The sequence below is a fragment of the Carettochelys insculpta genome, chromosome 1 (assembly GCF_033958435.1).
Source record: "Carettochelys insculpta isolate YL-2023 chromosome 1, ASM3395843v1, whole genome shotgun sequence".
NCBI classification, from domain to species: domain Eukaryota; kingdom Metazoa; phylum Chordata; order Testudines; family Carettochelyidae; genus Carettochelys; species Carettochelys insculpta.
Genome location: NC_134137.1, coordinates 105,186,588 through 105,202,689, shown reverse-complemented (window position 1 = coordinate 105,202,689; position 16,102 = coordinate 105,186,588). Strand labels below are relative to the sequence as shown.

The 16,102-nt window shown below is 46.8% G+C and overlaps 1 protein-coding gene across 7 annotated transcripts in view; it reads left to right on the top strand.

Annotated features, from left to right (window-relative positions):
* The window catches only part of ABCC4 (ATP binding cassette subfamily C member 4 (PEL blood group)), a 227,138-nt gene that overhangs the window by 34,853 nt on the left and 176,183 nt on the right, over positions 1 to 16,102 (top strand). For 6 of the 7 annotated variants that reach the window (XR_012644888.1, XR_012644889.1, XM_074989223.1 and 3 more), the window contains exons 7-8: positions 5,560 to 5,685; positions 9,484 to 9,733. Coding sequence is in view for 5 of the 7 variants with exons in the window: in XM_074989223.1 (XP_074845324.1) it covers positions 5,560 to 5,685; positions 9,484 to 9,733 (376 nt within the window). In the remaining 2 variants the exon portion in view is untranslated. The remainder of the gene's footprint in view (positions 1 to 5,559; positions 5,686 to 9,483; positions 9,734 to 16,102) is intronic. The other variant, XM_074989214.1, reaches the window with a different exon arrangement.

Sequence of the window (16,102 nt, the reverse complement as noted above, 5' to 3'; positions counted from 1 at the left end):
GGTGTGGTATCCCCCCTGGGGGGACCCTCTGGTTCTGCTCCCCACTCATCCCCAGGGATGGGGCATGGCGCTGTCCTGGGGGGCAGGGGCTGATGGACTCTTCTGAGGGACATGCCACTGCTGTCCTCAGGGCCTTGGTCAGCTGGGTGTGTGGAGGGCCCTGGTCATGTCCCTTGTCCCCGCCCCTTAACCCAGGGGTGTGCACCGGGGTACATACCTGACGGTCCACTCCCACGGTCAGGGGACACCCATCGGGCGGATGCCCTGCTGGAGCTGCGGGAGGGGAGGTCAATGAGCAGCCCCCTGTCGCTGGAGGCCTCTTCCTCCTCCTCTGCTGTCCCAGGGGTGGGCTCCTGGGGGAGCCCCTGGGGTGCAGGGCTGGCCTCCGGGCTGGCCTCCGGCTCCGGGGCCTGCTGAGGCGTCAAGGGTGGCCAGGGGGGAGGTGGTGTACTGGGGGCCCAGGATCTCCCTGAGCTCCCTGTAAAAGGGGCAAGCAGTGAGAGCGGCCCCAGATCGGTTGGCTGTGTCCTGGGCCCGGGCGTAACCCTGCCGCAGCTCCTTTATCTTACTCCTGACATGGTCAGGAGTGCGGGCAGGGTGACCCCTGGCAGCCAGGCCCTCGACCAGCCGAGCGAACGCATCCACGTTCCGCCTCTTGCTCCCCATTACCTGGAGCACCTCCTCCTCGCCCCAGAGCCACAGCAGGTCCTGGATCTCAGCGTTGGACCAGGAGGGCCTCACTGCCTCTTCCTCCGCTGGCTGGATGTCTGGGAGCCCTGGCCCCCCTTGCGGGGGGTGCCCTGTGGGTGCTTGGGGGGCTGGCTGGCTGCTGTGGGTGCTGGGTGGTGGGTTGGGGCTTTCTGGAGGGCGTGTAGGCTGTGCACGTGTCTGTGCTGCTGCCTGCACACTCTCTGCTTCCTGCCACAGGAAATAAGGGGGCGGGGAGCTTTAAGGGGCTGCTGCACGCGGCGACCATAGAGCTCTGGGGCTGGACAGAGCGTCTCTCAACCCCTCAGCTGATGGCCACCATGGAGGACCCCGCTATTTTTATGTTGCAGGACGCGGATCATCTACACGTGCCCTACTTCGACATTGAACGTCGAAGTAGGGCGCTGTTCCCATCTCCTGATGAGGATAGTGATTTTGACGTCTCACCACCTTATGTTGATTTCAAGTTCGAAATAGCGCTCGGCACGTATAGATGTGGTGGGCGCTATTTCGAAATAGCCGGCTAGTGTAGACGCGGCTTTGTTGTCCTACTGGCGTTTAAACTGTTTTAGGTAGTTGTTAAGACTGAGTGTATACCACTTGCTTGTGAGGTACCAATAACTTGGAATGCAGTGTTGTTATATTTGAAGCTGGTCAGAAAAGAAGAATTCAGCTTACCCTCCCCACTTCATTTATCAGACAAACTGAATGACCATAACAATTTTCTTATGATTATAAATAATTACTTTTAATGCTCAATATCATAGGTTATGTTCTGTGTCACCCAGAGTTAGCCAAAAAAGTAGCCAAGCTCAGATCAATCCCATTGTCCATCTATGCCAAAAGGACAAGAAATACTTGATATGGGTTTAATCAGACAGTTTATTATCAGATGCCTGTGACTGCCGGGTAGATGAAAGTGTACGATACTGGCAACTCCACGTTTGTTCATATAACTACCCAGTGATTCAATCAACCCTCCATTTTCCTTGCAGGCTCTAGAGCCAACCAGTGGCTTGCACCTTACCATGCACCCTTCCATAGGAGGGTAAAGGCTGGCTATGAAAAAGGGATGTTGGAGCCCTCCCATGCCAACCATAAAAATCACCAACTCCTCCCGTCTTGTTTGGTTCCTTTAATTAGCACCTCCTTTATCAGGCCGTTAAGCTGGATGCCTTCCTTATGGAGTATCTGCATTGGACATCTGCTCCACACTTACAAAATATGTTGCAACATATGGCCTGGCCCTTTTCTTCTTACCGGAAGATATCCTCCCTGACGTTTGCTGTGGGAAAGCTGGGAAAACCTTCCAACACTGAAGCCAATTTGGTGATGTGGGGAAAAACTCCTTCCCAGCCCACCCTTAAAAGAGGAGTGACTGACAGGACAGAACCCAACCTAACAGTCACACCTCTAGGTGAGGGAGGGTGGGTGTTGCACTGCCTGCTGTGTGGAACAAAGGGGTTTCCCACACGCAGGGTTTACACCTTTCTGGTCTTCAGACCTCACATTTGTGGAGTGAGAGACAGTGTGGCAAACCTGAGAACAACCTACCTATTCACAGCAGTGTTTGACATCTTTTCCCCTCTCTCCTCCCTCCTTTTCCCAGATAAAGCACTGCTATTTTCCTTTGGCAAGCCCAAAACACATCCCCCCGCTTACAGGTGCGGCGTGGTCCTTGACTGACATCTTCAGAAGAACCTCATGCCCAGTTTGTTTGCAGATAAAGCAACTGCTTCAACATACTGCTTTGCAGAAATGCTTATATTTTGGCGTGTTAAACTTAGGGTATGTCTACACAGCAAAGTAATTTCAGAATAATAATTGTAAGCGGGTGTCTTATTTTGTGTTTGGTAAACTTCATTCTAAGAGGAATAGGGTCTGTTCTGATATAGGTATTTTGGAAGGGGGGCTGTGTAGACAGGGAATAGGGGCTATTTTGAAATAAGCTGTAGTGCATCCAGTGTCTTTCATCTGAAATAGGCTCTATTGTATCTGGATGTTCTAGTTTGAAATAGCTGGGCGCTATTTTGATACACGTTTTGTGTGTAGAGCCACGTCTACACGTGCCAGCTACTTCGAAGTAGCCGCGCCAACTTCGAAATAGCACCTGTCACGTCTACACGTGGTGAGCGCTATTTCGAAGTTGAAATCAACGTAAGGCGGTGAGATGTTGAAGTCGCTATCCCCATCAGGGGATGGGAATAGCGCCCTACTTCGACGTTGAACATCGTAGTAGGGCACGTGTAGCTGATCCGCATCCCGCAACATCGAAAGAGTGGGGTCCGCCATGGTGGCCATCAGCTGAGGGGTTGAGAGACACTCTCTCCAGCCCCTGAGCTCTATGGTCGCCGCGTGCAGCGGCCCCTTAAAGCTCCCCACCCCCTGCGTGCGTGTGCAGGCGGCAGCACTGACACGCGGCCTGCCTGCACACCTCCCTGCAGCCCCAATCCACCACCCCTGCTGCGATGGCCGCCCGCCAGCCCCCGAAGCACCCCCAGGGCACCCCCCCCCAAGGGGAACCAGGGCTCCCAGGCTGGTAGCCAGCCTGGGAAAAGGCAGTGGGGCCCCTCCTGGACGGAGGCCGAGATCCGGGACCTTCTGGGGCTCTGGAGCGAGGAGGAGGTGCTCCAGGTAATGGGGAGCAAGAGGCGGAACGCGGATGCGTTTGCTCGGCTGGCCGAGGGCCTGGCTGCCTGGGGTCACCCTGCCCGCACTCCTGACCACGTCAGGAGTAAGGTGAAGGAGCTGTGGCAGGGTTACTTCTGGGCCTGAGATGCGGCCAGCCGATCTGGGGCCGCTCCCGCCGCTTGCCCCTTTTACAGGGAGCTCAGGTCCATCCTGGGCCCCCGGTACACCTCCTCCCCCCCAGACACTCTTGACACCTCGGCCGACGAGCCCCAGCAGGCCCTGGAGGCGGAGTCCCAGCATGGTTCAAGCACGTGTTGAAGTGCTCCTGGCTGGCTGAGAGATGGCCCATGTAAGGGTGCATGAGCCAGGGCCGGAGGGGGTATGCTGCGTCTGCGATGAAGCAGAGGGGCATGGTGGTGTCCCCCACAGGGATCTCCCACTGGGGGATGTAGGTCCCCGCCTCCAGCCAGCGGCACAGGCCCGAATTCCTGAACACCCGGGCGTCGTGGGTGCTGCCAGGCCACCCAACGTAAATGTCCAGGAAGCGGCCCCGGCTGTCCACCAAGGCCTGGAGGACCACAGAATGGTAGCCCTTCCTGTTCAGGAAGCATCCTCTGCTGTGCTCTGGGGCACGGATGGGGATATGGGTCCCATCCAGAGCCCCGAAGCAATTTGGGAAGCCCAGGCTGACAAACCCCGCGATGGCAGCATCCGGGTCCCCAAGCCGCATGAGCCTGTGGAGGAGCAGGGCATTGATGGCGTGGATGACCTGCAGGGGAAGGACATGGGAGAGCACCAGTGAGGGGTGTGCAGGGTGTGTCTGGCCCTCCCCCCAGGGCTGCCCTCCAACCCAGGGCTCCCCTCCACCCCAGGGCTCCCCCCCCCCCGGGTCCTCTTACCTCCATGAGGACAGCCCCGACGGTGGCCTTGCTCATGCCAAACTCCTGCCCCACAGATCGGTAGCTGTCTGGAGTGGCCAGCTTCCACACAGCGATGCCGACCCATTTCTCGACACTGAGGGCACGCCGCATGAAGGTGTCCTGGTGCCTGAGTGCAGGGGTGAGCCACTCGCAGAGCTCCAGGAATGTCTGCCGGCTCATGTGAAAGTTCTGGAGCCAGCGCTCGTTGTCCCACTTGCCGAGCACCAGCCGCTCCCACCAGTCAGTGCTCGTGGGGTAGCTCCACAGCCAGCAGCGTGTGTGTGTGGGGGGGGGGGGGGGCGGAGGGCAGCAAGGTCTGGGGCTGCTTCCTCCTCCCCTGGGGGCAGCTCCTCTTCTGTGAATAAAAGGTGGTCAGCTGCCTTCTGCATAGCATTGAGCGGGCCAAGCACTGCTCCTGCAGGGGCGGCTGTGTGGACCTCTGGCGGCTGCTGCTGCTGCTGCTGGGGGTCCATACTGCTTCAACGGGTGTGCGTGCCTGTGGCTCTGCAGACTGCGTGCTGTGCAGGCACTTTAAGGGAGCAGCTAGCCGTTGCCCCGGAAGTGCTAGTCTGCCCTGTGACCCTGTCTGCAGCTGTTCCTGGCACCCTTATTTCGATGTGTGCCGCTTTGGCATGTAGACGCTCCCCTGCAGCGCCTACTTCGATGTAGTGCTGCCCAACGTTGACGTTACCAGCCCTGGAGGATGTGTAGACGCTATTCATCGAAATAGCTTATTTCGATATCGCTACATCGAAATAAGCTATTTTGATGTAGCATACATGTGTACACGTAGCTTAGATGTGCTAGTTCAAAGCTATTCTGGAAAAAATCTCTTCTGGAATAGCTTTTTTTGAAATAATGCTGCTGTGTAGACATAGCTTCAGATTATTTACTGTTTGAATGTCCAGTATTTTTCCTTCCCTTTTCTGACCTCACCTTTTAAAATATATTTGAAAAATCTCTCTTCCGTTGCATGTTACTCTTTTGAGGAGGTATTTTCTTTTCAGAGTTACTTTTATTGGCAAATATTCTTACTCTGGCCATTACTTACTCAGTTATTCTTGCCCAGGCAAAAATATGTTTTATTTTTACGTATAGGATGTATAATCCTGCAGTGTTATATATAGTGGTACATAGTTTCCTGATGCGTACAAATGCTAGGCTGTTTCTTAGAAACTGCGTAGCTAAGAACACTTAAACACAAGTTTTCACGGAACATCAAATGTACTTTGTAAGTGTGACAATATAAATTTAACTGCCTTTTTTGTTGTGAATCTCAGAACTTTTCTGTTAATTGCAGGAGCAGAACTGCAGCCTTTACAGATGTCAGAATTAGGACAATGAGTGAAGTCATATCTGGTATGAAGATAATAAAGATGTATGCCTGGGAAAAATCATTTGCAGAACTAGTTAGCAATATAAGAAGGTAATCAGTATTCCACTGAAATTTATGCTGTGGTAGTTGCTCTAAATTCATTTAAGGTGTTTATATATTAATAAGTGTCTTATTTTTGTATTTGAAATGCAGGAAATTCCTAGAATCCTTGTACAGGTTTGTAGGTTTTTTTGTCACCTCTACCTAAAGGGTAACAGAATGAGTTTACCTTGAGGGCAGAGAAAATTTCTTAATATTTATTATTTGGTTTCTCCTACATGTGAATGTGGAATCACCATTTTTCATGTTTACACATTTGGTTTATTGCCAAAGAAGCTATATCCATCAGGGTCCTTGCGGTCCTGTTTGCTGACTCTCCTGACCTTAAACTGCAAAATTCTTTTTTCTGAGGAATATCATGGGATTTCTTTTCTCACCTTAAATGTAAGTCTAGAACCCCTCCGAAGCTGTACCCTGTCTCCTTTTGTTTCCATCTGAAGTGGAGCCATCAGGTGACAGGCCTTTTGCTGTACCTCTGTCAAGAGTGGAACTCTGCAGTTTACTCAGCCTGGGGCTGGATCTCTGGACTGTGACCTCATTGTTTCCCAGCTGTGTTCAGTTCCTGGAAGCCTTTTCCTTCAGGTGCCTCTAACTGTTGCTGATTAAGTTACCGACATGTCTGTGGTGGGAGATGCAGGCTTCCTCTTTGGTACAGCTTCTGTGTCTTTCCCTGCACCCCGTCAGTGCTCTTTTCTCAACCTTTCTAAGTGCAGGGAGACCTGCAATGGGTTAGCATTCTCCTCGGATGCCAGAGTGAGCCTTGAGAAGAGTAAATCACTCTAGCAAGAACAGAGCCAAGCAGGACCCTGGGCTTTCCTTATGATAACACCTTATCTGAGTTATTGTTATATTTCACTTTGGTTTCCCTCTTGCAGCCTTTTTTGATTTAATTGTGGTCCTTCACATGGGTTAAAATTGCACAAGTAAAATTTTAGCACTAGTATCCAACTGTCAAAGAAAATAATCTGATTATTTATTCACTTAAGTACTGGAAGAAGATTTGATATTGAAAACAAAATTAGTAGTAAGCTTAATAGAAGTTATATTAGGTAAATTCAAACAGAAGCTTAATAGAACATACAGGCCGTGTCTACATTAGCCCAAAACTAATGGCCATGCCATTTGCATGGCCATTTCGAAGTTTACTAATGAAGCGCTGAAATACATATTCAGTGCCTCATTAGAATGCCAACAGCTGCGGCACTTCAAAATTGACGTGGCTCGCAGCTGTGCGGCTCGTCCAGATGGGGCTCCTTTTCAAAAGGACCCTGCCAACTTCGAAATCCCTCTATTCCTAACAGCAAATAGGAATAAGGAGATTTTGAAGTAATGGCCATTTGCATGGCCATTTCGAAGTTTTGGGCTAGTGAAGGAGCAGCCACAGAAGAGAATAATTGTCACATATTAAGAACAGCAGAACGGCCATACCAGGTCAGACCAAAGGCCCATCTACCTCAGTTTCCTGTCTTCTGATAGTGGCCAATGCCAGATGCCCCAGAGGGAGTGAGGAGAACAGGTAATTATTGAGTGATCCCTCTCCTGTCCTCCATTTTCAGCCCTGACAAACAGAGGCTAGAGACACTATTCTTACCCATCCTAGTTAATAAGTGGTGATGGACCCAACCTCCATCAATGTATCTAGTTCTTTGTTGAGCCATGATAAAGTCTTGATCTTCACAACATCCTCTGGCAAGGAGTTCCACAGGTTGACTCAGTGCTGTGTGAAGGAAGACTTCCTTTTGTTCGTTCATAAACCTGCTACTGTTACTTTCATTTGGTAGTTCCTAATTTTTCTGTTTTGGGAACAAGTAAATAACTTTTTCTTATTCGCTTTCTCCATATCTGTCATGATTTTTTAGACCTCTGTCATATCTCCCCTTAGTGTCCTCTTTTCTGGACTGAAATATCCCAGTCTTTTTACTCTCTCTTCATATAGCATCCTTTCCAAACACCTAATCATTTGTGTTGCCTTTTTCTGAAATTCTTCCAATGCCAACATATCTTTTTTTTTGATGAGGTGATCACATCTATACACAGTATTCAAGATGTGGGCATGCCATGGATTTATATGGAGGCAATCAAATATTGTCTGTCTTATTCTCCATCCCTTTGATAATGATTTCTATCATTCTGTTTGGTTTTTTGACTTGTGCTGCACACTAAGTGGATGTTTTCAAAGACCTATCTGCAGTGATTCCAAGATCTCTCTTGAATGGTAATAGCTAATTTTGTTGCCATCATTTTGTATCTATAGTTGGGGTCATTATTTCCGTTGTGCAGTGTCAATTCTGCTGGAATATGACCAGTTCTGCCCAGAATTACTATTCCAACCGTATTACATGGAGAAAAGAATTGCCAGAATTAATGACAACCAGGCTTCAGACCATGACCTGTGGGTCAGAAGACTGAATGACTAATTCAGAAGTGGAAACTGAAGATTAAAAATTTTTTTTGTTTGGAAAACATATGCTCCAGCAACCTTCAGATTACTATGGGGAGAGGAATTAGGTGAACAGCCTTGTATTCCTACAGCCTGAATTGGTCTACCAAGCACCACCTAGTGTAATGGTTGGCAGAATAGTTGGCACCGAGATTGCAGGTGTGGGTCATGGCTGTCAGTCCTAGAGAGGCAGAAGCTTAGCACTAGGGCCTGAGTCTAATGAAGGATCTGGAGCAAAAGCAGGGAACATTGAGGGTCCTGAGATTCAGCCAGAAGAACTGGCAACCTGGTAGCTACACACATTAATTGGAACCAGCATCCTGCAGGTGAACTCATGTATGTTTTTTCCAGAGATGCGTGAGTTTTTAGCTGTGTGATGTCTATTGACCATAACTGTGTCGGGCTCTGATGATGATTTAAAGGGTCCGGAGTCCCAAGACATTTTAGATCACCGGGCCCCAGGGCAGCTGCTCCTCTCCTTTCCCTACCCACCCACCTACCTGTGGCCTGGATGGTCAACCAATGCTGAACTCCAGGACTGATAATGGCAGGGAACTTCTGGATGTTCTGACTACATAGAACAAACCCACAAAGTATGAAATTAAACAAGAGTAAACAGTTAGAAAGAGGAAACTAAGAAAAAAGTAAAAGAGTAAAAAGAGTAAATAAGTTGTTCACAGAAGTCACATGCTGTGTCTACACTTGCCCCCTACCTGGAAGGGGGCATGGTAATCAGGGCCATGGGAGATTACCAATGAAGTGCTGCGGTGAATGGGTCAAAGTGTCAAACTTCGAAGTACCAGCATGCGTGTAGCTTGATGCTTTGAAGTTGCTGTGGGGGAAAATTAGCCTATTCAACACAGCACTTCATTAGTAATCTCCTGTGGCCCTGATTACCATGCTCCCTTTGAAGTTGGGGGCAAGTGTAGACACAGACACAGTTTCCCACAGTGATGCTTTGTATCTTGATTAAATTAGATAAAAGAAAGCACTTTCTTTTGCTTTATTTCCTTTGTGAAAAAGTCTGAGTTAGAGTTTCCCTTTCCTATGGTTGATGAAAAGCCTTGCATTCAAATATTGTTCTAAGCCCTATTTAGAATCTCTGGGGTTATTTTTTTTTTTAATTTTATTTCCATTTGCCAAATGCATTATTATTTTAACAGTCATTCTTCACTGCATTTTTATAAGGGCACACATCCTTGGATAAAAGCAATTAAAAAATTCCAAGAGTTAACAATAAATGCTGAAACTGGATATTTTTGTATTATTGAAAGAAGTCTGTGGCATGAGTGAACTTGTGTGAATGGTTTACTATAATGCTAGCTCTGAAACTGTTTTGTATTTTTCAGGAATGAGATTTCCATGGTTCTTAAAAGCTCCTATCTTCGAGGATTGAACTTGGCATCTTTCTTTGTTGCAAGCAAAATAACGGTTTTTGTGACTTTTGTAACATATGTACTACTTGGTAATGTTATTTCTGCAAGTCGGGTATTTATGGCCATGTCACTGTATGGTGCAGTGAGATTGACTGTCACTCTTTTCTTCCCTGTGGCTGTTGAGAAGGCCTCTGAGGCACTGGTCAGTATCCAACGAATCAAGGTACTTTGAGAAACTGAGACTTTTTGAATTTAATGGGGTGTGTGTGTGCGTGCGTGTGCGTGCACGCACGTGTATTATACTGCTCCATTGATATTTTAGAGTCTCCAACAGAGTTTTACTTTATGTTGTACTTTGTAGAATTTTGGACTACTATGGCATAACCTTGTTCTGGAAGGCAGTATAGCCTTTATGTGTATGCAGTGCTTCAGAAAATATCTGAATTACACTACAGTACTCTAAAGTAATGTAAACCTATGTTTCTGGGATGTGGATTTGGGAGGTGTCACATCTTCCTTTCTATTATATTTCAGGAGAGAAACATAACAGAGAAGTATTTCCTTTAAGATTCAACAGCTAGGTCTCTTAAGTTTGTGTTGAGTAATGTGCTATATTATCTTATGTCAAATACCTATATATTAATTATACAATGTTGTTTAAATATTTACTGCTAATTTCAAATTCCTCATTTATCACAGAGCTGCAACTATATTTTTGTGGCTAAATTCTTCTTTTTACTATGGAGACATGAGTTGCAGCAGGGATTCAGTGCTGGCATAGCCTGCTCAAAGGTACAGCACTTGGGTTTTGAGTACAGAATGATTTTTTGAGACTTTATAAAGCTATTAATTAGTTTGAGTTAAAATTGAATTAAGCATTGGGTCCTTTAAAGAAATTTTAACATTCTGTCTCAAACCTTTTTTTGGTTCCAAATGATCTTCATAACATGGTGATAAAGACTGTTCAAACTTACCTTGTAACTAGGGTTACCATATAAAAAAAGAAGACATCCCTGAGAAAGCATGTATCTGTATCAGTATTTACCAGCTCATGGGCTACGTCTACACTAGCCCAAAACTTCGAAATGACTATGCAAATAGCCATTTTGAAGTTTATAATGAAGTGCTGAAATACATATTAGGAATAACGGGATTTCGAAGTTGCTGGTGTCCTTTTGAAAAGGAGCCCCGTCGGGATGAGCCACGCGGCAGTGAGCCGCGTCAATTTCGAAGTGCCCCAGCTGCCGGCATTCTAATGAGGCGCTGAATATGTATTTCAGTGCTTCATTAGAAACTTCGAAATGGCCATTTGCGTGGCCATTTTGAAGTTTTGGGCTAGTGTAGACATGGCCATGTTGTATGAATGTGTTATACAGTAAACCCCCGAGATATGTGCAGCCGAGTTGCACGTTTCTCGGGTTAATGTGAGTGCCGCCCCCAACAGGAGCAGGGAGCTGGGAAACTGACCAGGTGCTGCTGTGCCTGGCTCCTGGGGGCTCGGAGAAGGAGGGAGGTGGGCGGGGGGAGGGGAGAGCGGTGGAAGACACTCATTCCCAGGGAGCTGGCAGCCAGGAGGATGAGGTAAGGTGGAGTACGGAGGCCGGGGGATGCCCCTTAGCCCCCTAGGAGCTGAGAGCCAGGCGCAGCAGCACCTGTGCAGTTTCCCAGCTCCCGCAAGCAGTGGGGAGCCAGGAAACTGATCAGACACTGATGCATCTGGCTCTGGCTCCCTGTGGCTGGGTGGGAGCCTGGAAAGTGACCAGGCACTGTGGTACCTGGCTTCTGGCTCCCACAGGCTTGGAGGAGGAGGGTGGGGTCCCCTTAGCTGACTTACGTGAAATTTGAGTTACACGGGGGTTGCGAGGAATGCTACCCTCCGTGTAACGTGGGGTGTTACTGCAGTATATGTAGATCATTAATGCAAAGTGAGTTAGTAGATACTGGTGCAGATACACTCCCTCTCAGGGGTGAACTCTTTTTTGAAAGGTCAACTATGGTGACCCTATTGCCACGAAAATTCACCGAAATGTTGTGCATTGGCTAACCTTGAAGAAAAATAGTATTGTGGGTTTTTCCTCAGTACTCTTCGTAACTGAAAGTTTCTTTCTCAGTAGAGAGGAGAATGTTCTATTGCACAGAATTCTGCATCCTGCTTTTTCAAAATGACCATGTTTTCTCATTTTTCTCAAGGGGACTGAGGTAACTGGTTGCCTTTAGGGAAGATGGCCTCAGTCTCCCTGGCTGCACCTCTGCTCCTCGCAAGCTTCTCACTACTCTCTGATGATAGTGTGGGCAATCATCTTCTCATGGAGCACTTTGGCTTCATTCCTGTGGGGAACTATATGAGGCAGTGACCACCGAGGGAAAAAAAAGCATCTTAGCTATGTAGCCTTTGGCTTCTGTCCCTTTGAAAACAATGGAAAAAGAACTTTTTGCAAGATAGCGGTTAGATTTTAATTTCTCCAGAGGAGGAGATTTTATTCTTCAGTCTCTGCTTACAGATAAACTTCCAGTTTCCAAACATAACCTAATACTAGGTAATTCTGCTTTTTCCTTTGATAAAGAGATACCACTGCAGTGAAAATGAATTAATATACTGTGTTTTTGAGCATGTTTGGAACAGTGTTTTTCAAAGTTTGGTACATGTACTACTAGTTGTACTCAAAAGGATTTCAAGGGGTACGTGGGAGAAAGTAAATTACTAAAAATTGGGGGTACACTGATAAGGCCAAAGTCCTGAAAGGGGTATGCAAATGTTTTAAGTTTGGGAAACCCTGGTTTATGCAGTTATTAGCAGCTCAGTTTCTTTTACATGCCTTTGTGGCTAGGACTTTTAAAATGTGGGAAGATGTGTATTCTTGCAGGTGTTAAGGGCTGATTGTTTGGTTCTGCAGACTTTACTGGGCATGGAAATGACCTGCAATGAGTTTTCTGTTTCTTTCCTATTATTGGCCGTGTCTACACGTGCACGCTACTTCGAAGTAGCGGCACTAACTTCGAAATAGCGCCCGTCACGGCTACACGCGCCGGGCGCTATTTCGAAGTTAACTTCGACGTTAGGTGGCGAGACGTCGAAGTCACTAACCCCATGAGGGGATAGGAATAGCGCCCTACTTCGACGTTCAACGTCGAAGTAGGGACCGTGTAGTCGTTGCGCGTCCCGCAACTTCGAAATAGCGGGGTCCGCCATGGCGGCCATCAGCTGAGGGGTTGAGAGATGCTCTCTCTCCAGCCCCTGCGGGGCTCTATGGTCACCGTGGGCAGCAGCCCTTAGCCCAGGGTTTCTGGCTGCTGCTGTGGCAGCTGGGGATCCATGCTGCAGGCACAGGGTCTGCAACCAGTTGTCGGCTCTGTGGATCTTGTGTTGTTTAGTGCAACTGTGTCTGGGAGGGGCCCTTTAAGGGAGCGGCTTGCTGTTGAGTCCGCCCTGTGACCCTGTCTGCAGCTGTGCCTGGCACCCTTATTTCGATGTGTGCTACTTTGGCGTGTAGACGTTCCCTCGCAGCGCCTATTTCGATGTGGTTCCGCGCAACGTCGAAGTTGAACATCGACGTTGCCAGCCCTGGAGGACGTGTAGACGTTATTTCGTTGCTACATCGAAATAAGCTATTTCGATGTTGGCTTCACGTGTAGACGTAGCCATTGAGTCTCATAATATCATAATCACTGGTGTAGATATGCAACCACTCCTGCCCGCCTTCACAAGGCTTGTTAATTTGTCAAAGAAAGGTATCAGTTTGGTTTTATATGATTTGTTCTTGACAAATCCTATGCTGACTATTCCTTATTATCTTATTTTCTTCTATCTGTTTACAAATTGATGCCTTAATTATTTGCTCTGTTGTGTTTCTGGATACAGAAGTTGAGTTGACTGGTGTGTAATTCTTTGGATTGTCCTTGCTTACCTTCTATAGAAAGACACTATATTTGCCCTTTTCCTGTCTCCTGGAATCTCTCCTGTCTTCCATGCCTTTTCTTAGCTAATAGATAATGGCTCAGATATGTCCTCAGTCAGATCCTTGACCATTCTAGGTTGTATTTCCATCAGGCCCTGTCTTGTCTAAGTATCTTTAATTTGTTCTTTCCCTGTGTTAGATTCTGAACCTTTGCAGTTTTCATTGGCATTCGCTAAGTGTCCAATTGCCACCAACCTTTCGGGTGAAAGCTGAAACAAAGAAGTCATTAAGCACCTCTGCCATTTCCACTTTTTCTGTTACTATTTTTCCATGTTTATTGAGTAACAGGCCTATTTTTTGTCTTCCTCTTGCTTCTAATATATTTTTGAATGTTTTCATGTTATTCTGTATGTCACTAGCTAGTTCGAGCTCCTTGTGTGTCCTGGCCTTTCTAATTTGCCCCTACAGACTTTTAATATTTGTTTATATTGATCCCTTGTAACTTGATGTAGTTTCCACTTGTCAGAAAGCTTTTTCAATTTTTAGATCATTGACAGTCTCTGGATTAAGCCAGGGAGGCCTCTTGCCATACTTCCTATCTTTCCTATGAGTGGAATAATTTCCTTTTGTGCCCTTAATAATGTCTCTTAGAAAAACTGCTGACTGTCTTCAGTTGCTTTTCCTCATAGACTTGCTTCCCATAGAAGCTTACCTACTTGTGTATTTTGTAGCTGCACCACTGTAAGCATACATTCAGTTGAACAGGGATCCTCACCAAGGGTGCCATTTCAGGAGGGAAGGGGTGTCATTTGTTCTTCCCATTCTCCTGACTGTCAGGGAGCGAGGGGAAAGTAAGCAGCTTCTGTAGATTTCTCTCATTCCTGGGTGGTGAGAGGAGTGATTCACAATCTGAGTACTTTCTTCTCACTCTCTGATTGGGGAACAGGAAGAATAGCATCCTGGTACACATGGTTGCTGCCCCTCCCTTGCCCTTTCAAAATGGCATCCTTATTTCTTATCCTATTGGTCTGACCTCAAAACTGTATTTCCAGAATGTTTCAAAGGGATCTCATGGCCACTCCAGTGGCTCCTATCCCATGGGGCAGGCTGGGCTTACCTTCCTACTGCAGATACTACAACCTCTGGGGTCCCAGCACCACTCATGTGTGGCCCCGCCATCATGATGAGAGTCTGATAGGCCTGATTTAAATGAGTCATGCTACAGTTACACAATGTCATTCACACCAATTTGTTTCAGTGGTGTTGCCCACACAAATTTCTTTATCCATTCCAATTTGTTACCTGCACAAATGTATTTATCCCTTCAACACTTCAGGGACAATACTACTACTACTACCACTACTTAACCCTTGTGTAGGTGAAGCATAGGTCATTTACAAGTCTCCTCCACTTCACTCTGTCTTGGGACAAAACTTTTAGCTGGCTTCAGGAGTACTCCAGCTGTTGTCCTTCAGTCTCAGTAGACCTTCTCCATGTTGCCTGAGATCTTCTTCTTTTGCGTTTTCTTTGTGGGTTCCATGTGAGAGCTTGATGGGCTATGCTGGGTGATGGTTTTCTGAGAATGTGGCCTAACCATTCCCATTCTTCTCTTGATTTCAGTGTCAGTTGGTTCTTGTCCTGCTCTGTTCCAAAACTCCTCATTTGTGATGAAGTTTTGCCATTTGATATGAAAGGTGTACCTCAGGCATCTGTTTATGAATGTCGGAAGGTTGTGATTTGAATAGTGAAACTTGAGTCCTTTTTAGCTATACCTTGACCAATTATTTGAATATTATTTTACTAACCAGTCATAATCTACTCTAGCAGAATTACCTAAGTAATCATGTGATACCACCTTAATTATACAGCAGACAGAAACAGTTACAAACCAGACAGAGATCAGACAGAAAACAGTAGAAAACTGAAGACAATCATCATAGAGTGGGGATTCCACAACCTCAGTCATTGATAGTTTCTTGCCAGACAAAATGCAGTTAACTAAGTTTTCTTTACCCATCTTGATATATATTTCTTTATCTGGAGACAATGGGTGGCATTGGGGTGTGGTCTCTCTCTTATCAGCTTGGTGTGACACTATTGTAACAAAGTTGAGATGGAATATGAGTGTGACTTGTAGCTTGACAGTTAATGGCTGCTGCTTTTCATTCTGCTTGTAGAGGAAGGGCTTTCAATATGGCTATAGAAAAAACATATTGGTTATATTGTTACAGTGGGTAGTGGGGAGGGTGGGAGTTGCAATCCCAGAGAGAATTAGGTCCAGCCCACAGTACCGGAGTTTCAGAAGCCATCATAATGGAGTGAGGGCTGGGTAGGACCTGCCTGAAAGCATCCCAGGGCCTTCACTCCCATACTATTTACTGGGCCATAACAGGCCATAAACATATACTAATTGGTCCTGAGCCCAAAACAGTTGAGAGCCACTGAATTAGAAAGCCTGGGCTTGAGAGAAAAGGAAGGAATCATGTGTAAAATGGGTGCTTATTAGTTCAGTTTCCCGGAAGGGGATGTGGAAATATGTCAAGTAATGCGATGGTTTAAAGATATACGGTGAACTTTTTCATATCTGGCATTCTGTTATCCAGAATTCTCACATAAATGGCATTTCAAACATAAGTAAATTTTAGTTATGTTTTCCATAAGTACATTATAGTGAAAGTAAATACAAATAAATACAG